Source organism: Phalacrocorax aristotelis, chromosome 11 (genome assembly GCF_949628215.1).
Source record: "Phalacrocorax aristotelis chromosome 11, bGulAri2.1, whole genome shotgun sequence".
Lineage (NCBI taxonomy): Eukaryota > Metazoa > Chordata > Aves > Suliformes > Phalacrocoracidae > Phalacrocorax > Phalacrocorax aristotelis.
Genome location: NC_134286.1, coordinates 23,299,181 through 23,321,026, shown reverse-complemented (window position 1 = coordinate 23,321,026; position 21,846 = coordinate 23,299,181). Strand labels below are relative to the sequence as shown.

Genomic DNA, 21,846 nt, shown 5'->3' with positions numbered 1-21,846 from the left:
AGGAGCCTGAGGGCAGTTGCTTCACACATTGGCACCTGGGACAAGAATTCCCTTGAACTTTGTCAGTTATTGTCCTAAACCTTTTTTTTATTTCCTGAAAGCAGGGAGGGGGGTTTCCCTTCTGTTCAGCAGAGAAAAACCACCCCTCCTCATCTATTCCCCCCACCCTCTCAGTCCCCAGAGGCTGATGTCATCACACTTGAAATTCAGTTGCAAAAAAAAACAAAAAGCAAATTGCCTTTCAGAAGCATATATAAGCCCCGAGAGCAAAGCACCTTTCAGAGAGACACCTCTCCCATCCCTCGAATAGAGCAGTGCAGAGCTGGGGACTAAGCAGTGGTAACAGCCACCAGCATGGTCTACTTAACCTTGCAGGTAACTACTATTTCATGTACAAAACCTATTCATCTCTAATCTTTCCTTTTTCACTTTAAGGAGGCAATGTCGTTCTCCGGGCGGTTCCTCAACTGGTCAACATTGTCGTGACATTAAACGGGAAGCGGCGCCAACGCTAACGGAATCGGATGGTTTTCACAGCCATTTTATTCATAGTTACTAACCTGTTCCTTCCATGCCTGTTCCTTCTACGAGTCCCAGACGCGTTTCGTACCGTGCCATGGCGGGGGGAGCGGGGTTGTTGTTGTTGGGACGTGCTGTGTGGTTTGTTTTTTTTCTCTCCTCGCGAGCTGGTCCTGCTCGCAGCCGTCAGAGGATTTCATGGTAGGTCTGAAAAGGCTGTGCTGCCCCTTCTACTGTACTGCTTTATTTCCCTGGCAATTCTTGGCACCCCTGCTGGACTGAGCTTTGGAAAATATTTTGTTTTCTCCTTTAAATATGTAGTTAGTTTTATCCGCTCGTTTGATCAGTGAGTGTCTTACAATGCCATGTGAGAGGCACAACCAGTAAAACGGCTCTGAAAAAGTTCAGGCAGTTTAGGTGACAAGTGCTTTTTCTCTGTTTTTACTCTAGAAATCCCAGAAGTTCTTGGCAAGCTCCCGGCAAGTTCACAAAACTGCTGCTCACGGTTTGTAGCTCTCTGCAGAACAGCATTCCTTATCCCTTTTTTTAAAGAGCACCCCAAAATAATCATGTCATTACTTTTTTAAAAAAAAAAAGTGCTGGGCTCAGCGCACTGAGATAAACCACTCAAACTCTTGGAAGGCAAAGCTTGCTTGGGGGGTCTTGTGATGATTATTGCCCTCGGCTGCTAAAGAACAAAGAGCAAAGCAACAAGTGGTGGAAACCTTGATTGCTAGTCCTGCGCTAAAACAGAAACTTGAACTGATTTAGAACCAAATTCTTACTTTTTGACCATAAATGTAGGGTATTTAAATTGTAGCTGTCGTCGGATTGCTCAGAGCCTTAACTCCTCCGTTTGTCCTTACTTCTTTATTACATCTGACCTCGCTGTTAGCACTGCTGGAAGTGGTTCACAGATCATTCTCCACGCCTCGCAGCCGGTGTGCTGTCTTCTCCAGCACTGCATGGCCACAGCTGCTCTGCTTCAGACACATTAAGCAGAACTTTGCTGTGTAGCCACTCGGTCTACTGTAAGTCTGCCCATTAACTTATTTTAAAATGTGTTATTAATACAATAATTGCGATGCCTGTTACTTAATGTACACCTGAGAACAAGAGTAATAATAATAATCCACCCTGATCTATTCAATTTGCTCTTGGACAGAGGCTTTTTTTATTATTATGAAGTTCTGCAGCCCAGCTGCCGTACCAGGACAAAAACACTGAAGTCATGAAATGCTTTTAGCTGAAGGGTTAAAAAATATCGCTGACTACTGAAGTGATGAAAAGCATTTGATGACAGGAAGGAAACGATCAAAATTTTACGGGTGCAGTGTGATTCGAGCAGGTTTTGGTTCCAGCCTCTCCGATCTGCTCTGACCTCACTGTTTCCTTCTCGGTGCTTTCATCTGTGGTGTATGGAAGGTGCTCCCAGAGTACACGGAGAGGACACAGGTTTCTGTCAGCAGAAGGTTTCCAAACTGCTGAGTGTTACAGATTCCTATAGCAATATATTTCACAGAGCCGCTGCGAGGGGTGAATTTTATTTCTGTGAGTCACAGCAGTGATGACATTCTCAGCTGTGTTTACAAGTACTTTTAGACTCTTGGGCTCTAGGTGAGTCCAAATACATTTGCGAGCAAACTGTGAGTCAGTAGGCATGACATTTGAGGATGAATACGCGCTAGTGAAATTAGGGAATGGTGATTTTTTTCAATTGGGATATTTTCTGTTTAAAAAATAAAGTGTCATATGGACCTGCTGATTTTGATGAGGCTTCCTGGAAGACATTGAAGTGAAGTATTTTTATTTTCTTTCTTCGCTCATCTTGACTTTTTCATGTGATTAGTTTCATTTGGACATTAATGCCATCTTCTGTCTGTGCACGCGTGTGCGCCCCCCCACATAGATATATGCATGTCTATATATATGGATTCGCAGTCGTGCAGATGTTAGCTGTACTGAATTTTATAGTGTTTCTACTCTCATGTGCGCTCTCAAAATGATATTATAAATTATAATGGGTCATAATAATTGCAGTTCTATGAGTTATAAATTCATGAAAAAAAAAAAGAACTTGTCCCTGAAATTTAAAAGTACAATGGTCCCAAATTGGATGTTTTCCACAGAATTTTAACACCTCCAAAGATTTGGAAACGGTGACTTCCAAATCTGTAAGCGCCAGTAGTTTGTGCTCTCTGTCCCACTCTGCCTTACAGGTCAGAAACACAGGCACTGCTTTTGCCTCGGGAAGCTCGATGTGTTGCTTCTTGTCCACCGGCAAAGGCATTTTCAGAGACTTTCCTTCAAACACCAAGCTCAGGAGATCTTCTGGTTTAATCCCCTTCTGAAGCATAGGCTGAATCCTCTGATGTGCTGAGCTCAACTATGAAAGAACACACCAAGGCTTTTTTTTTTTTTCAAGCCTTTGCATCCTTTTGAGTGCATAGAGCTTAAGAGCTTTGCTGGTGAGTCAAGACACCTCAGTCTCTTATAGGACCAAACTTCTGGATAAATCCAGGCTTTGGGTCTAGTCCTGCTTGCCAAAAAATAATGGAAGCTGTAGGAAGTTTTGTTTTTATGTGATCCACTCCCAGCAGGGCACCACTGGTAACGTAGCAGGGCTCCTGCTCTGCCTTTTCTCTAGATAAAGGGACATAATTTGTATTGACCCCTCAAAAGATGGGTGCTTGAAACCCAGAGTGGGGCGATGTGGCCGAGCCCCGAAACTGTTTCACTTAAACCTTTTTGAAGCCACCCCAGGAGGTGCAGAGCGGTCCCTGCAGCACGTGAAGGCAGCAGGAGCCAGGATGTGCCACGGGCCCTTGGAAACCCATGGAGAGGGACAGGATTCACACCAGCCTGCTTGCCTTGGGCTCCCTGTGCTGGCCATGAGGGAGAAAGGGCACCTCCCCTCAGGGAAGATGCCAGTCCCGTCGCCAGGAGGATCTCTCCAGCATCAATAGAGGGAGGCTGGCGCAGCAATGCTCCTCTCCCAGACTCCACCAAGTGCCTGAAGCCACGGGTGGTGACTCTGGACCCAGATGGCATTCTCAGGGAGAGGCTCACAGCCTGGGATGGCACAGGGAAGCTGCACATCTCCCCCGAGATCTGCAGGGCTGTAGGCAGCCGTGCGGCCCAAGGGACATGCGGGGCAGATCCTGCACTCTCCAATTGCCTTTGCCCTTCAATAAATTCAGTGAGACCAGAGGGTGAAGACCTGTGAGCTGTCAGCACATGGCCCACATGTGTCTTTACCCCCTCCCCTCTCTCTGCAGTGGTGGCCAGGAGCGCTCCGGAGGAGACCGTGACCAGCAGCTTTGCCTCCTTCATCCATGCAGCTCGACCCGAGCACTTGTCCAAGACCGTCTGTCACAGAAGCAAGAGGATGATCCTCGACAGCATCGGGGTGGGCCTCGTGGGCAGCACGACGCATGTGTTTGATATCGCCTTGCAGTACTGCCGGGTAGGAACAGCCCCATATTACTAGGTAGTTACGTGGTCCCCACCCTGACACCACCACCATAACCAAGGCCTTGTTTCATGGCTGATGTAGGACTTTTGCCGTGCGGTAGCGGGGTGTTCTGGCATCACACAGTCATTGCTTCACTCAAGGTCCTCACCTGAACTCCTCTCCCTTTCACAGGAGCTGTACTCTTCGGTTGCCGTGAGCTCTGTCTATGGCAAGCCAGGCGTAAAGCTCTCCCCCACGCTGGCTGCGTTCACCAACGGAGTTGCGGTAAGGCAGGCTCTTCCAGGAGAAGCTCTGCCTTGTGGTGCCTTCAAAGACACTAGTTGGTGTTGCAGGAAGCGGACCTGTGACTGGGAGGGGGAATGGGGGGCAAGAAGTCATGGGCTCCTCTGCAGTCTTGTGCACTGCTTTTAGAGAGACCAAACAGCCACCGTGGGGACCACGAGGTGGGTGGGGGTTGTTATAGACATGGCCTCAGCAATATCAGCAAGGACCCCTAGCTCCCTCAGCTCCCAGCCCCTCACACCAGCATGTCTTTGTCTCCGTTTCTCTGGCAGACTCACTCCATGGATTTTGATGATACCTGGCACCCTGCTACTCACCCGTCAGGGGCTGTTCTGCCAGCTCTTCTGGCAGCTTCCCAGATGCTACCTCCGAGCACCAAACCCAACGGCATGGATTTCCTGCTGGCATTTAATGTGGGCCTGGAAGTGCAAGGGAGGCTCATGCATTTCTCCACTGAGGCCCATGACATTCCCAAAAGGTAAACCTCTTTTTCTTCAACAAGTAGGAAGAGGGTTGGTGAGTCTGTTAACAGGCCTACACTGGGTTTCAAAAGTTAGTTTAAGTCCAGCTGAACTCAGGATCAAGGTAAAACCCTACTGAGAGCCAGACGCCAGTTCTGCCAGGGCTGATGAGGCACCACTTATTTCGTATTCATTTGGTGACCTGCAGTGATCTTGCCTTAGAAATAACCAACAAGAGGACTACCACTGAGTCTGCAGTGTCGTCACCTAAAGGGCAAGGGCGCAGGACAGGAGGTGACCCACAGCCCTGCAGGCACCTTAACTCTGGGCACCATCCCTGGCGCAGTTTCTGCCTGCGCCAACTGCCCTTCACCAGGCAGTGCCCTGGTGTGGTCCAAGGGACAGCATCGACCAGGAACTGTTACCGTTGGGCATGTTGGATAAGGCCACCTTGTTTGGCTGGGGGGAGGAAGTTTGGCTGTACAGACACAAGCCATGTCACCTACTCTTAGGGAGAATTAAAAATTGCTTACTGGAGATGCTGAGCTCACTCTGTTTCAAGCATGAACTTTCAAGTAGGCGCTTAGATTTTAGGTGGCTAAATTTTGAGCTGGGTGAATCCCACCTGCACCAGAGCCATGCAGAATTTCCACGGGCTGACTTGGCAGTTCATTGCCAGTCCCATAGGCAGGTCTTGTAGGTGAGGTGCTTGGGTGCTCCCTGCGCCAGGCAGGCAGGGACGCTCATATCTCCAATTTCCCCTTCAGGTTCCACCCTCCCTCGGTGGTCGGTACCATGGGCAGTGCGGCGGCCACTGCCAAACTGCTCTCTCTCAGCACGGCCCAGTGCGCGCATGCTTTGGGCATTGCTGCATCGCTTGCAGGGGCACCCATGGCAAACGCTGCCACCCAAGCCAAGCCATTGCATATTGGAAATGCTACCCGCCTGGGCTTCGAAGCAGCGCTGCTGGCCGCCCGAGGCATTGAAGCTAACCCCTTGATTCTGGATGATATCCCTGGTTGCTCCGGATTCAGTGCTTTCTACAGTATCTATCAACCAAAACCACTATCCACACCAAGTGACCATCACGAGTTCCTCTTGGAGAAGCAGGATATTGCTTTCAAGCGATTCCCAGCCCACCTGGGGATGCACTGGGTGGTGGATGCTGCCTTGTCTGTCCGGAACCTTTTCATCAACTATGCAGGGTCCTTCTCTCCCTCTTTGATCCGCACCATTGTGCTGAAGATCCCAGTGTCAAAGTACATCAATCGGCCTTTCCCCAGCTCCGAACACCAGGCTAGACATTCCTTCCAGTTCAATGCCTGTACCGCCCTGTTGGATGGTGAAGTGGGCCTCAGCTCCTTCACAGAGAGCAGCATCCACCGGCAGGAGCTGAGGGAGCTGCTGGACAAAGTGGTGGTGGAGCACCCTGAAGATAATGTGGCCAACTTTGACAAGATGTATGGAGAGGTGGCACTGCTCCTGCACAGCGGCGATGTCCTGACGGGCAAATGTGACACTTTCTATGGGCACTGGAGGAAGCCTCTGAGCAAAGAATCACTCCTGAAGAAGTTTCGGTCTAATGCCTCTCATGTGCTTCCAGAGGAAAAAATAGAAAACATCATCACTATGGTGGACAACCTGGAGAATCTGTCAGATAGCTCCCAGCTGGCCTGCAGCCTGTGAGGGACCAGCAAGTGGGTTTTTTTATAAGGGGCTTGTCCCAGTGAAAATCCAATTCCCTTCTTCATTGGTGCTTTACTATTCATTTCCAGTTACAGGAAAGTTCCCACCCCTTGAAGTCAAACTAGATGCTTTAATACCAAAGGAGCCCACAAGGCAGGAGGTGTGTCTGTGGCAGTAATCAGTACACAGACTAAGTTTTAACTCACGGTTGATGCTGTTTGAGTAGCTGAAAGGCCACTACAAATACAAAAAAAGAAAAAGAAAAAAATCCCATGGAAATCTATGAGAATCCTGGGGTATCGTCTGGAAGCCAGTTCCCCAGAAGGAACTGTGTCTAGATATTTTTTAAAGCTGCATTCAAAGCTTCTTCTGTGCAGAATGCCTAACCGCTGAGTCTGGGAAGAAGAGGAAGTTCAACTGCAAAATGTGTGCTTTTCTTAGTGCTCGCTGGGCACTTTTCAGACCATGGTTAGTTAGTCATGCTGGCCAGATGAAAAATCTCTCAGTTACTGTAAACAGCTCTGCCTGCAAAACTCTCAGGCAGAGAGGGATATTTTTTTCTTTTGCAGTAAAAGCCTCCCCTTTCTCCAGCGCTTGGGAAGTATTTGTCACTTCTCTGTGTACCAGGGAAGGTTCATGGACCCTTAAAACCTGTATGTCTTTTCTGAATTAAAGGCAATTGGTAGGTGAGGAACCCTACATCAGTCCTACGCCTACACCCTACGCCGCCTGAGAGGCAATCCCTGCCAATCCTAGGGCTGCGCCACATCATCCCTCCCGGCTTCGCACAGGTCACCCAGGCACCTACTCAGAGCTGGCTCACCAGAGGTGGTCTCTATAGTCTGTGCAGAGATGAGCACCTCTCGATGGTGACTTGGGCACATAAACGCTGTGACTCGCATTGGGAAATTCCTGTTTCTCTCCCCTGAGAGGAGGGAAAGCTTGCTGGGACTCAGTCCTTCACTTATCTTTCCAGCTGGGATGAAATCAGTACTTGTCCTCCTGAGTAGCCGTTCACTGAAGGGCTTTCTTACTCTGCATCCTTTCTGAACAGCGAGATGGAGAACTGTGCGACATCCCTCTGTGCATTAAACAAACACTGTGGTTGCTGATCCAAAGGACTTGATTCCAATGTGACCATGATATAGGCACAGAATCTGTTGCAGAAGAGAGGGTTGCCTTCTGCAAGGGGGACTGAGATGGGACTAGACAGGCAAGAAGGAATGTGGGCCGGTTCCTTTTTAGCTTGCTGGTAGTGGTCTATGCAGAGAACTTTTCACCCTGAAGAAAATTGTTTGCCCACCTGTTAATCCACTCTCTTGTACTGTCTAGCATATTCACACTGAATCTTTCTGAATAAAGAACTGAAGTAAATTAATTTTCTGCATAAAGATTTAATGCTACATTATGTAGACCATCAGGTTTTCAGTTTTAATCTGAACATATGAGATTCAAAGACTTTTCCACTAGATGGGGAACCCTGCAGAGGCTAGGACAGGGCCGGCTAGAAGGCTGGCCTGTGGCCAGTGGTTTCTCCAGAGTCATATATTTACATTGAGCCCTGCAAGCTGTTTTTCCTGGTGAGTGCAATAGCTGTTAGCCAGCAAAGCTTGGCTGTGGTTAAACACGATCTCTCAACAAAGAGAAGTTACCCGATGTTTCTCCGTTAAGCAACAGTTTTCAAATACTTGCTAAGTTTCCATGACAAGCTTCTAGTTTCCCTTGGTTTGAGTCAGGTGTGAGATCACCGAAACTATCATTCCATGCTCCACAGCCCAGTGAGCTGGAAAACCGCAGATCCAGTGCCTTCCAAGTCAGCCATTAGCTCAACACTTGCCAAGGGAATTGGTACGTGTGACAGAACCAACATGGGCTTCAGTGGAGGGAACAATGCATCTCAGTGGATTATCACTGATTTCAGCATCCTGATATTTGTTCCGATGTTCTCATTTCCATGCCTTCTGCACCGTGCTGCGGTGATGCCATGTAGCAGTGAGACTGAGCAGGAGAAGAGGGAACTAGCACTTTTTACCTATTGGTGCTGGAGCATGAAAAAAGAGCTTTTCAATTGGGTTTCCAGCTACATTTTGTCCCTGAGATCCAGAAATCCTTCTAAAACTCATTCATGTCTTGGTTGCCCCATCAGACGCAATTCTGACACCTTTCAGGAAACAATGTGTAAAATTAGGAACAGAAGGTGCAGAAAGGCTGGTAGGTCCAACTTTCCCCTCATAAGGGCCCCTTATGAGTTGAAGGAGTACGTAGCATCTAGGAGCTAAAGGCATACCTGAGATTTTTTTTTCATTCATGGTATTTCCTCTGAAAGCCTAGGACCCTGAAAACGCTTCCAGTGTCCCAGCCCAGGAAAGCATCTCACCCATTATTTCCAGTTTAAAACAGCAAACGTTTCATATCCTTGACTAATTAGGAGGCCCAAACCCCTGGCAAGGGATAGGAGGGCTTAAAAGAGCCAAGGAAAAAAACAGCCTGTGAAAATCATAGACCAGCTTGTGTGACACTGAGGGTATTCAGCGATTAACATGGTGCGACCAAGGTCCTTAACTTCTCCTCTCAAGCTGAACAAGAAAAGAGCCCTTGTCCTTTCTACTGCCGTTCCAAGAAAAATGACACTTAAAATTAAGAAAAGGAAACTTTTCTCCACAGACATATTTACGGTAGCAAGCTCAGTGAATGAAAGGACACTTGCAGTGCAGAGCTAGGCAGGATCCATGTCAGCAATCAATCAATAACTAGAAGCCCACACCAGAAAGCTCTGCTGGCACAAGGACTTGGCGAGGGAGAAGCCCTGGACAGCGGAGAGCAGGGGAAAGCTGAGGCGGGGCTGGCGGCAGCAGGATGCCGCCATCAGCCCTCTCCCGTGGGCATCAGCCCTCTCCCGTGGGCAGGACCCACCCGTGCGGCCCCGCGGGAGGGCCGGACCCCGCCGCGGCCATCAGCACCCTGGAGAGCGGCCGCCACTCGGGGCCGCGGGGGTTCGTTCCCTGGGGGTCCCTCCCCGGGGTCCCTCCTCGGGGGTCCCTTCCTGCGTGTCCCTCCCCGGGGGTCCCTCCTTGGGGTCCCTCCTCTGGAGTCCCTCCTCTGGTGTCGCCTTCCTCAGGGGTCCCTTCCTCGGGGGTCTGTTCCCCGGGGGTCCCTCCTCGGGACCCCTTCCTAGGGGTCCCTCCCCGGGGGTCCCTCCTTGGGGTACCTCCTCTGGAGTCCCTCCTCTGGTGTCGCCTTCCTCAGGGGTCCCTTCCTCGGGGGTCCCTCCCCGGGGGTCCCTCCTTGGGGTCCCTCCTCAGGGTCCCTCCTCGGGGCCCCTTCCTGGGGGTCCCTTCCTAGGGTCCCTCCTCTGGGGGCCCCTTGCTGGGGGTCCCCTCCCGGGGCTCTGTTCACAAGGTGAAGGTGATGAGATGTCTGTGACTTTCCCCCAAGGCAGCTCTTGCCTTCAGTTCCCACAAATGGTTCAACTCGAGCTGAAAGCAGCTTTCATCCCTACGGCCACCACCAGCACAAGCTTTTGATCATCTGAAGAAGCAAGTTTTGTGGGGCTTTGCATTTTTTGTCACCGTGGAGAATTCTGGATTTCCCATGAAATACCAGCAGAAAAAAAAAAAAGTACAATTCAGGGATCATTTCTATTTTAGTGAGGATTTTGACTGCAGAGGTCAGAAGAGTCCTCCACGCCTTCCAGCACTCTTTCCATGATGATAACAGTGCTACCGCAGTGTGGCCAGCTGGGGAAGTGCTCTCCTTGAAAACACCGAGTCCTCCTTTATTGTTTTATGTTTTTTTAATAACTGAGGATTTGCTTTTTAAATAATTAAAGAAAGAAGAAAACTTCGGACAGTCCCCCAAGTAACTGAGTGCCATCAGTCAGAGGCAGAGCAGACTCTGCTGTGGTAGAGCCCTGCCTCAGCTCTGCTGACACAGCTTCATCCTCGGAGGGATGAGACCTGCCTCCTGGAGCAGCTCTGAATGCCTCTTCCAGAGGAAGGCATGAGCATTGGCCTTCCTCTCCCTGGTCCAGAGGTTCTCCCAAGCTCTGGACATGGTGCCATGGGTGGTCAAGTTTTGCAAGGAAGCTGCTGTTCCAGAAATGAATGGCTGAGACAAGGAAGGAATCCACAGGAATGTATCACACATGGGGATGGAAAGGAGGAGCAAATCCCTCCCAGCTGCAGTACAAGCTTGCATCCTTCCCTCTGCAGCTGGGACATGCAGGCCAGAGACATGCAGCTGGCACAGGGGCCAGAACAAAGCCCTGTGGCTGCCTTACTGGGAAAACAGGGCAGCCAGGCTGGGCTGCACAGGGGAGCCAATATTTTCTGTCTGATGCCAGTGTCTTAGCACCTTATTTCCCCCTCACCCCTTCATAAACCTAGGTGAACTCACTGACTTTAGACGCTCTCCCCTCCACGTCGCCCTCTCATCTCTGTTTTTTCCCATCCCAGGTGACAGGAACCCTATAACTATTTAAGCAGAGCTGAGTATGAGGCACGGAGCTTCAGCCTCTGCAGCGCGTTGTGTGTCAGACACTGAGGCCAAGTTCCCAGTTCCCAGGCAGGAAGCGGGTTTCAACAGTCACGGCTGGATTTAAACCACTGGCCTGGTGTGAGAGCCACCAGTGCCAGCCAGCCTGAGTCAGGCAAAGCAGGCGCACAGAGAGGAAGGGGGACAGAAATCTTCTGCTGTGTAAAAGTGACTATTAAAAGGAGAGGAATGACAGGTTCTTTTGTGTTCATGGAGGACATTGTAGAAATGAGGGGCTTCAAATTAAGCAAAAGGGGTGTCAGACATTAGGAAAAATGTCCCAGCAAGAGCAGTGCAGCAGCAGCAGGACAGATCTTCCAAGAAGGTCATGAAGTTTCCATTGATGGTGATTTATAAAAGTAGCATTCACAGCCAGGGGGGAGAGCTGAGCAGGCTGCCTTGGGAAAGCTCTCAAGGTTCATGCAGCCCTACTTTTATGGCTGGGATTTGAGACTTGCCCTAGGTTTGAAAAATAAAAGCTTGAACCTGAAAATGGCCATCAAAAGCCTGGCCTCTGCCTCCTTTCTCCTGCTGGGGCACAGGCAGAGTATGGGTTGTGTTTGGGGTTCCCCTCCATTGACTGTAGTCATGCCGGTGCTGTACTTGGAAACCTCGATCAGGTTCTCATTGGGGTCTCAGACCCACAGCACCAGTTCTGGCCACGGGATCTTCTTCAGTAATCACCCCACAGGCCTGGGAGGAGACATAAGGGCAGGGGCTTAATGCTTAAGGTAGTCTCATCAGGGCGTGTGCGCTCTTTCTCCCAGCCTTGAAAACATGAGCTGTTGGATGAGACAATTCTGACATTCCCCAAGATGTAGACCATGAAAGTCTCACTTGGGAGGCTCTGGCTTCATGCCTGTCAGGTCACACTGCCCTGTGGACACTCTATGTCTTCCTCCCCTTCGGATGATCCAGCAGCACCTGTGTGGTAAGGCAGATATCTGCAGAGCCAGGGACTGGGCACCAAGCCTCGGGTTCAAACTCCTTCCCAGCCTCATGCAGGTTAAACTTCTGGTTGCCAAAATGTAAAGCTTTGCAATTGCCCTGTCCCCAAAGAAAAGAATCAAAGTGCAATGAGACTTACTGGGCTGGAAGCCTTCAGCATCCACTCACCTGTGTAGTCCCGAAGGTCCTGGGGACCTGGCTGCAGCCCCGCTTACTCTGGCTCTTGCTGTGGCAACACAAGACAAGAATTGACCTGCTGCAAGGCTCCCACGACATCCCTAGAGATGTGGAGTGACCCAAGAAAGTCCTACAGCCACTTCTAAATCATAATGGTGCAAGTTTTCAGTTTTGGGCACCCTCCATCCTGCCTGTGCAGCAGCCATGCAAATAATGCACAGGCTGACGCTGCGGTGGGAACAAGGATGACGCAATGGGAAGAGGGTGAGGAAGGAGATTGGGCATCTCTTTGCTGATTCTCAAGGAGATTTCTGCAGGCTCATATGGCAGCTGAGTCCTGAGACCCCATAGATATGCAGGACACTGACCTGCCATCTGTGCCCACCTAAAGAACAAACTGAGGCTCACAGTAGCCTTGGGATGGGAGCGCAACTGCTTTTAAGAGACCTGATAGGGCAGGAGAGGACATAAGCTTGGAAGTTAAAAAGGTGCATGTGTACATCCAAAACAGGCCAAGTGGCCTGAATCTTGGGCAGGAGTTGAGTTGGGGCTGTTCTGAAAATGTTGACCACCTTCTCCTCTCTTTGCCAATGGAAACATCAAAACAAGAGCCTCTCAGACATCTTCAGAGGATGTGTGGGTTTGAGGGTTCTCCTCCTTCAGTCCTAGAAGTTGTTTTTCAAATAATCTTTCTTTTTTGTCACTTTGACTCCTTCTGCAGCGTGGTTTGGACTATCCTCTGGCTCAGCTTGACTCAGTTGAAACTCAGAGCTTGACGGCCTGCAGCTTGTGCTGGTCCTACCATCGCCACCCCAAGGAGGTGCCCCAGAGACCCCATCAGAGATCCACAGGGACCAGCCACTGGCCCAGAACTGGGCTACAGGTTCCCTAGACCTGAGCCGTGCCAGTACCCCATGTTACCTTGAAAGTCACACTCCTGTGCCCAGGACTTTGGAATAAAAGGCCACACTGTCCTCAGTGCTCTTCATGGTGAACAAAAGGTGGTCCAGGTGCTCCATTAAACACGAGGGTGGACTCATACGCTCCTCCTTCCAGTACATCACCTCAGGGCTGGGAACCAGCATGCAGAACCACAGAACACGAAGGTTAGGAGCAGCCAGCTACTCAGGGAAATGGGCCAGGTGGCTCTGAACTGAACTGTGAATGGAGATCAAACAGGTTTTCTTTTGGCCTGTGGGTGGCAAAAGTACAGAAGCAATAAATTCTCCTTCCTGGAAGGGTCTCAGACCCTGGCTTTGCTCTGGTGGGCCCTGAGCATGCCAGAGCCCCTGCGAGAGAGGACAAGCCGCTGGGCAAGCTGGTGCCGGACGGTTCCCTTGTGACCACCCTCTTCCTGCTGCCTAGAGCCAAGCCATGTCACAGGAGAATGCAGGGGAAAATGCAATGAGATCAGAAACAGGAGCTCTGAGCACTGCTCCCCGCAGAAGCGTACCTTGACCCAAAGGACCTGAAAGTCCAGCTACATAGAATTGCTTGGGAAATCCTGGAAAAAGAGTCTGGATATTTTATTTGCAAGGGAAAGATGTGTTAATGTGCTATATTAAAGCACAGAGTTGAGCTTGCTACTTCTTACTGTTAAGAAGAAAGGCTATCCCTGGAGAAGAGGAGCTGTGGCAAGCAGCTGCAGCAGGCTCCCCACCTCCCTGGCAGCACCTCTTTGCCTCCAAGACTATTTTCTACCATGCAACACGCTGAAGTCTCATTGCCTTGTGAGGCACCTGCTGTCCCTGGGGAGTACTGCAAGCTCCCACCAGTAAAAGCTGCATGAGCCATAGGTGCCATGCTAACAGCCAATGTGTAGCAAGAAGAGAAAAGGAGCCTCAGGGTGGTGTGCTCAGCTTTGGGCATCTTTTTGGACACCCCTTCCTGCAAACAGACATGCCCAAAGGGGTCCTCTGTGGCGTAAGGCAGAGTTAGAGATTTTCTTTTTCTTCCTCTGCAAAACCCAAATCTGTTAAAAATAAAATGGAGTTTCGGAAGGTCTGAAACTCTCTGGGCAGTTGGCTTCAAAGGATTGGGTCGTTCAGGCTGTGGAAAAACTGCTGGGCAAGTGGTTGAAGGCACAGGACATTCTGTGTTACAGTCGTTCTGCCTAGACTGTCTCCACCCAAGCTGTCCACGCTCCACGCTGAAAAAACCAGAACTACTGATATGTGGGAATAGCTGAAAATGGGTTTTTGCCTCAGATCAAGGAAAGGGACATCTGTGGGTTGCTGTGGGAGGGAACAAAGTACCTGTATCTTTTTTGTATATCCTTTTTGGGTTTTTCTCCCTTAATTATCCAAGTTGCCCCACAGAATTTCCCGCAAAGCTATTTCATGGGTTATCATCGATGGTGAGTGTGTTAGACAAGATAATCCCAGGACATGCAACACCACCCTTCTGCCATCCTTGTCTTGAAGGTCACTGTGGGTTTGTTCATGCTGGAGAAGGCAGAGCTGAGGTGGAAATCCCACAGCCAGAGCTCAGCGAGATGCTGTTCCTCCCCAGCGTGGTGGCGTCCCTTAAGGGTCCTCCACCGGTGGGACTGCCACCGGTCTCAACACAAAACAACGGAAAAGAAGAGGATGCCAGTGCTCTGAATGGGGAAAGAGGCTTTTAAATCCACCCTGGGGGTAATTACAGAAAACAGACCACATTTCTTTTCGAAACACGGGTGACAGCCCACTCCCGTGAGCTCCGCAGCAGCCTTGTGCCTGCTGGTCCGGAGCGGGGCAAGCAGGGCAGGGAGCTGCTCGGCTCACACTGCAGCCTCGCTCGAGGGAGGCCGCCAGCCTCTCTTCCCTCTGCCAGCCCCTGATTTTCACAAGACATGCAGGAGCTGACTGGCCAGGTGATTTCTGCTGCCCTGTCCGCTCCAGACCAAGAGGTTCAGTAGCTACACGGTGGGGCTGGCAGACAGAGGGACAAGCAGCAGGTGGACCTCCCAGACCTCATTTTCTTTTGGAAAAATCCTAATATCTTTACTAAAACTCCCAGAGTTGTTCCCACAGGTGCTAGTAACAGGACTGTTGACACTGACGCCTGCCAGGGCTTTGAGGGCACTAATTGGCCTTAATAGCCCTGACTGGTCTCACCTGGGGGCTTCCACACACACACACAGGCCCTGGAGCATAGTTAAACTCTTCTCAGGGCCTTCGCTCTATGCATGGGTTTTTGTGTAAGGGTGCTGGTCTCCAGCTTAGTCCCAGATGTGCCTTTACCTGGCCAATGACCCTGCTGGTCTGAACTTCAGCTTACTGAGTGATATCTTGGTCCTTGACCCCATGTCATCACTATGGACCCGACTGTTACTTTGTACTAAACCAAAGAGCTCACATCTTCAGTTTTTTAGAGAGAAGGTTATAATGGGCAGTGTGTTAGCCCCATGATTATCATCGCAAGATACAGAGACCATATTTTCAACAACAAAAATATATTAGCGGGTTGTGATGTCGCTATGGGATGCTTCAGAAGAAAATGGGGTAAGAACAGGCAACTCCCTGAGCGACCTGTTTGGATCTCTCGAGCTGCAGCATTTACTCCTCTCCTGTTTACATGCAAGTGAATAATTTCTTAGCTAAAAGCAATAAACCTTGTTATATTAATAACTCTGAACTTTCATCTGTCTCAGCTGAAGGGCTGGTAGAGTGATGGTACATGTTCTGGTACCTGGATATAATAACACTAAACACATCTGGGTACCTCAAGTGCATTGTAACCCTCTTGTTTTACTACAGGTTCACTGTGAAATCTGAGAGTAGATAAAAAGGAGAGAGTTCCTGCAGAGAAGTTGCCTTTCACTGTTCAGCTGCCCTGGGAAGCGATCTGCTGGAACGGTCCAGCACCGGCACCCACTTTGGCAGAAATTTGAAGCTTGGGAGGGTTTTTTTACTAGCTGCATAATTGTTTCTTGGAGGAGGGAAGGTGTGGTTTGGGTCAGAGAGCTCCCCTTCCCCAAGGGAGATCTAGCCTCAGACCGACAAGTCAGAGGCTCTTTGGCATTGAGTTCGGGACTTGAGCTTGGGAAGGGTTTTGAGTTTAGCTCCTTAAAGGTGCAGCTGCCGTCAAGGGTTCCTGAGCTGCTCCCAGCAGACATCCGGAGAGGGTTGTCTTTACGTGTTGGACAGAGTGATGGAGTTGAAGTAGCTCAGCAAGTCCTCCATGGTGAAGTCCATGGCAATTCCTGATCCTGCATAACAGCGTTGGATCAGATCCTCAAACTCTTGGTACTGGCGTATGAACTCCTGCTCCATGGCGTGCCATACCACCTGGGGAAAAACAGACCGTCAACTCCCTTCATCAGCCCCTCACAACTCTACATGCTTTGCAGTCCTGAGCCTTCCAAAGCATCGTAGCATTACAGACAGATCACGCTCCAATTACCGGCAAAAGATTCTCCTCTGGGGAGAGATACTTGTGGATTTTCCTGTAGAGGGTCTCAAGGGCTCTTTTTACTTCCTTGCCGGGGTATTTTTCAATGACCTTCCTCAGCTCTTGCTTGCTGTAGGCCAGCTGAAAGCTGACCTCTTCTTCCTTCACCCCTTGAGCCACACGGGCTTTCACGCCTTCAAAGAAGTGCTGGAAAGGCAAGGAGACATTTCACTGATGAGCCGCCCTAAGGCGGACTCCTGTGACAGGGCTGAAACCTGACTGCTTTTCCCAGATCCCTTCCCATGTCTAATTGAGTGGAAATGAAGTATTGGACATTGTATATCCTCCTGGAAAGCAGAGCATAGGGAATTTCATCAGTTCTCTTCCCTCCCTGCTCAGCGAGCAGCATCTCTAAGGGTGGCAGTACCATGGGGCTGGAAAAAAATCGCTCTTGTTCCTCGGTGCTTCATACAGCTCTGCTCGCTGGAGAGGGTTTGGAGCCAGAGGTGGGGTTGGGGGATCCCAGCATCTGCAGAAGTGTAAAGAAAAACCTCAAGCTTTCTCAGTTCTTCCAGGATATTGTATGACAGCAGGAAAGGCTGTTCTGTAGGGAGGCATTTCAAAAGGCGCACGTGTCCCACCCAAAGCATGGCTGTTGCGTGAGAGCCCAGGGCTATGCAAACCCCAAGGGGTACAGACTTCGGCTAGCTTTCAGAAAAGTACCAGGAGCGGTGTAGCTCTGCAAAAAGCACAGTGCTGACAAATATTCTTTTTTTTTTTCTGCATGAGGTTTTCAGACACAGAGTCTGTCGGGCTGGAAGGGACCTCAGGAGGTCTCTAGTTCAACCTCCTGCTCAAAGCAGGTTCAACACTGAATGCAAATGACGGTACCTGGGGCATTTCTTAAGGTAGGTCTTGAAAACCTTCAAGGATAGAGACTGTGGAACCTCTCTGGACAGACTGCTTCAATGCTTTATTACCCTTATAGTAACTTTTTTCCCCTCTATCCAGCTGGAACCTTCCATTTTTACCTTTTCTGACTGTTGTCTACCATCATCCTGCTGTGCACCTCAGTAATCTTCTAGGGAAGGTGGCTACTAGATACCCCTGAAATAGTTTCTTCTCCAGGCTGACCGAGTTCAGCTCTTTCAGCCTCTCCTCACCATGTTGGTGGCCCTTCACTGGCCTGGCTCCAGTTTAGCAACATCTCTTGCCATAGGTGACATACATCTCTACCTCTTCCACAGCTGGACGTGGTATTCCACAGCTGGTGTAACAAAAGCTGAAAAAAGGGAATAATCACTTCCTTCAACCTACTGTCCACCCTCCTGTTCATACAGCCCAATGATCTCTTTGCTGTCTTGGGTATTTCCAGTGCAATTTTGCTATGGAGAATGCCCTAAATCCTAAGGATTTTTAGAGGGAAAGAGGTTCCTAGATGTATAAGCTGTTTTCAGAAACAAGATGTATAAGCTGTTTTCAGAAACAGAAATGGGCTCCTATGTTATTTAGACCCCTTTGAAACTTCTCTTAATGTTAGTGAATTATGCTCAGACCTGAAGAGCTACATGGTCTGCTAGAGAAGGCCGTGTCAGGACTCCAGCAATCCCTGAGCAGAATGGAGTCCAAGCACCCTCATATGTTACTTGCTTTGCTTTGTTGTGAGCAATGAAATTACACTTTCCCCTCACAGAGGAAGGATTTGAAGCCGTTAACAGAGCAAGGCTGCAGGTAGTATGAGACACCGAGCTGATCTTCCAGTCAAACCTACAAGATGTTTGACAGCAAAGACTGGAAACAAATTGAAAGTAACAGGCCCTATAAATAAATCAAGCTGATCTGAGTCTGTGAGACATTTTAGGCCAGTGAGAAGAGAGAAGGAGCAGAGCGAGGAGGGGTCTCGGGATGAGCCGTCATCTCTGGGAGGAAGGGGGATGCCTGTTTGAGTTAGCAAAGCCAGATGCTCTTAGCTCAGTTAGCGAAGCAGCCGCCTGGGAAGCGTGAAGCTGTGTTAGACTTATTAGTCCAGGCAGCTATGCAAAAAGAAGCCAGCATCTGCCAGATGCAGGCACGCAACGCGGAGCGGGGCGTCTGCACAGGTCCTCACGCTGCCGCACGGAGGCTGGGTTGCAGAGCTGCTACCAGCATCTGATGCTACTGAGCCCTGTTCTTGCTGGGACGGTGCTGCGCGATGAAACCCAGCCCAAGCGGTCCGAGAAGGCGTGGGAACACTGGGGATGTGACAACACACCGATATAATCCCAGGCTGGATTTGGGGAGGGGTGATCTGAACACCAGTTAATGCATAATTTTGGGAAGTGCAGTTGCCCTTTGAGACCCGGGCAAGGGTTGGTTTATCCTGTACTCACATTGAGCTTCTCCAGTGGCTGGCCCAGGTACTTGATGACATATTTCTCCATGTGCTCACTATACCTCTGCTTGGCTTCTCTCTTCTTGTCCTCCAGGCAGTGGATCTTCTTTTGGCACAGGAAGCAGTGGATGTGGTGGAAATTTTCCATCATGACCATATCTGTGTTCACCTTCAGGTTTGCCGAGGAGAGACTATTGACTTAAAAGAAAGGAACAAATCAGGTATGGAGAGAAGACCCTGCAGGCTGGGTCAGGAGGGACATGAGATGCAGGCATTGTCAGGCTTTGGTCACCAGCGGACAGTTTAACCAAGAGCTGTGGTGACCATCATCACAGGTCTTTCAGCTCTTCCACCACCTTGCCTTGCAGAGTTTTGGGGTCATGACATTTAATACCCATTTACCCAAAAGGGTGCAGAGACATCCAAGTCCAGCCCTGTCCCAACATGTTGCTGACCTGGGTGCCAGAGCACCTCAGCCTGGCACATGCTCAGAGGCATGGCTCGTCAAGCTGCCAGCCACTTGCCAGCTGGTCTGGAGAGGGCGAGAGCTTGAGTAGCTCATTGTGCATGCAGAACAGAGCGTGCCCTTCTCACCCATGGGGGTGAGAAAGCTTAACATGTCATTAAGGCTTAACATGTCATTAAGCTGCCTCATCTGAATCGTCTGACTTCTTCCAGTACCAGAGGGAGTAACTATCCGTAACACAAATACTGATCCCTGTTCATTAGCTTGATTCCCTATCTCACCTGCTTCACTGTAAACATTGTTGGAGCCTGGAAGGGGCTGCATTCATGGATTTATGGGCTGCTATTCAGTGGGTCATCCCAGGCCCATCTGCAGGTAGGAGCTGCCTCTCTACACCATCTCATGATCTGTGGATTGGAGGCTTGGAGCTGTTTCTTCTGCAGCCCCTCAGGCCCTCTTCAAGCTGGAAAGCAGGGTCCCTCCACTGATAAACAGTTGTAAGCACCAGCTGGGACAACACAGGGACCTTTGGAAAGCTACCCGTCTCGCTCTCCCAACCCCTCTCTCCCCACCACCGCCTTGGTGTTTTGGGAATAGTTGTTCTTTGGCTGCCAGTGCTCCCAAGACCTCTGCGCTTGTAAGAAGAAGAGTCTGATGTGTAGTGAGGACCTGCTCCCTCCATAGTGGGAAAAGAGAGGTTGACATTAGATTCAAAGCTAAACACGTGTGCCTCAGCCCTGTTGCAGCTGGGACCATCCCGGGGTGGCAGACCCCATGCACCTGGCATGCTACACCCTCTGAATTTGTCTGATGCCCCCAGGTTCTTGCTCAGCAAAGGCAGTTTCAGCCCCAGGCAGTGCCCGGGAGGCAGGTAGCTTTCACGTACCCTGCTCTGGTGGTTCAGCTGATTGCTAGTAAATCCTGAAGCTGCGGGTATACATTTGCCTGGCTGGTGCATCCAGCCGCCAGCCTTTCTACTCACTGCTGCTGAAGACGCTGCCAGCCAGCCTGAGATGTGCTTTGTCCAGCTCCCCTCTCCGCCGAGCTGTCCTGAACACCTCCTCTGAGAAGTTCACAAACTCCTCGAAGCGGCTCACGGAGAGCAGGATCCCACCTTTCATCTTGCTGAGCATCTTTGCCTCCTCAATCTCTTTGCACAAGGTCCCCTGGCAACAACACACAAGACACGGCGCGCTCAGATCAGATCTGACGTGGGCCCAGCCTCATTTTATGGTGCATGAAAGCATTGGCCAGAAAACAAGGAAAGTAATCGGTTGTGTGTACCACTTTCTCCATTTACGATATCTTCTATGAGAAGATATGTGAGCTTCCTTGTCTGAGGCTGGACGTGAAGCTGCGCTAGCTGTTGCTCCGGACTTGACACACCTGGTCCTCCAGGCTATATGGTTCTTTGCTCAGACACAGTGCTGCCGTCTCCCCACACAGGCACCCACAGCTCCTAGGGCAGGGGTATTCACCGCTGCCATTTCTGGCACTTCTCAGGCTGGTTTACAAGCAGACTTGCTGCTCCAGGTCTTGGCGCAAAGACAGTTGATGTCAACATGTGGCTTCCCTTGACCTCAGTGGCCTTTAGCCAGGTTCCTTGGCCAATTCTGATGGGTTCTCAACCCCCACCCCCCACCCCCACCCTCCCTGCAGCTTGGTCTTGGAGCATGTCCTGCTGTGCCAACAGCAAAGCTTGGCTTCAGCCACCTGACACGCTGCTGTCACACCTACAGCCTCCCAGTACTCTATATGGGGGAAACCCCTCTGGTTTGACCGTCCTGGTAAGAGGAGGCACAGATGACACAGGTTTCTTGTGTCCCATCTCCCCAACATAGACACAGTCATTGATGCAATGAGGGCCTAGTCTTCCCAAAACCAAAGAGCCAGACCTGATATAAACCAGTACTGCCTTCAATGAAGATCATGTTAGAAGTAGAGAAGATTCTGGAGGAGGTCAAACATCACTCGGGTCTACTTGAGCTTACTCCTCCTGACACTCACAATGCATTTGTTGAAGCTGCTCTTGGCCAGGAGCAGCATGTTGCCCAGGACAGTGTTGAGGAAGGACGAGGGGAGAGCTGAGGAAGAGCCCCACATCTCAAAGATGGAGTCGTTCAAGGTAACCAGGACCTGCAAGCAGCCGAATGGGTGGACCTTATTGCAGACATCCAGAAATCCTCTCAGCTCCGGTTCCAGGCAACTGAAGATCTCACTCAGCAGCCGGGTCGTAGGTTCCTCCAGTCTTAAAAAAAAAAAAAGGTAAGCAGTTACATGGGGAGGGGCACTGGCCCTGTGGCCACCGCAGAGGCAAGGACAAAGCTAAAGAAAGAATCAAAGCCTTCTGTATTGCAGTGGAGCCTGTTTACGCTCGGGTCATCCTTCAACTCCTCACCATCTCTGTGGAATGACATTAAAATATCCTGTTTTTCCATCCAAATGAAAAACTTCAGTGGTTTTATGCTGGCATTTTTTATAAGATTTCTGTTCCATAGTCTATTTTCACTTTATGACATTGCTAATAAGGAAATAAAGGTGATCAAAACATAGG

At 50.1% G+C, this 21,846-nt stretch overlaps 3 protein-coding genes across 3 annotated transcripts in view; 1 reads left to right on the top strand and 2 right to left on the bottom strand.

Annotated features, from left to right (window-relative positions):
• Positions 1–280: 280 nt before the first annotated feature.
• LOC142063123 (cis-aconitate decarboxylase-like) lies at positions 281–7,799 on the top strand. Its single transcript, XM_075106498.1, has 6 exons — positions 281–375; positions 970–1,024; positions 3,798–3,985; positions 4,166–4,258; positions 4,549–4,754; positions 5,505–7,799. The coding sequence occupies exons 1-6, from the start codon at positions 355–357 to the stop codon at positions 6,421–6,423; spliced, it is 1,482 nt and encodes a 493-aa protein (XP_074962599.1). The 5' UTR covers positions 281–354; the 3' UTR covers positions 6,424–7,799.
• A 3,591-nt stretch (positions 7,800–11,390) lies between these two features.
• On the bottom strand, positions 11,391–13,166 carry GLOD5 (glyoxalase domain containing 5). Its single transcript, XM_075106672.1, is given in 5 exon segments — positions 11,391–11,592; positions 11,594–11,649; positions 11,830–12,003; positions 13,003–13,022; positions 13,025–13,166. Coding segments are annotated over 5 exon segments (594 nt in total).
• A 2,268-nt stretch (positions 13,167–15,434) lies between these two features.
• Positions 15,435–21,846, bottom strand: part of LOC142063033 (exocyst complex component 1-like) — a 30,018-nt gene continuing 23,606 nt past the window's right edge. The window contains exons 13-17 of the mRNA XM_075106313.1: positions 21,300–21,540; positions 20,275–20,458; positions 18,825–19,024; positions 16,468–16,662; positions 15,435–16,352 (exon numbers count right to left, since the gene is read on the bottom strand). Coding sequence (XP_074962414.1) covers positions 16,197–16,352; positions 16,468–16,662; positions 18,825–19,024; positions 20,275–20,458; positions 21,300–21,540 — 976 coding nt within the window. The 3' untranslated portion in view covers positions 15,435–16,196. The remainder of the gene's footprint in view (positions 16,353–16,467; positions 16,663–18,824; positions 19,025–20,274; positions 20,459–21,299; positions 21,541–21,846) is intronic.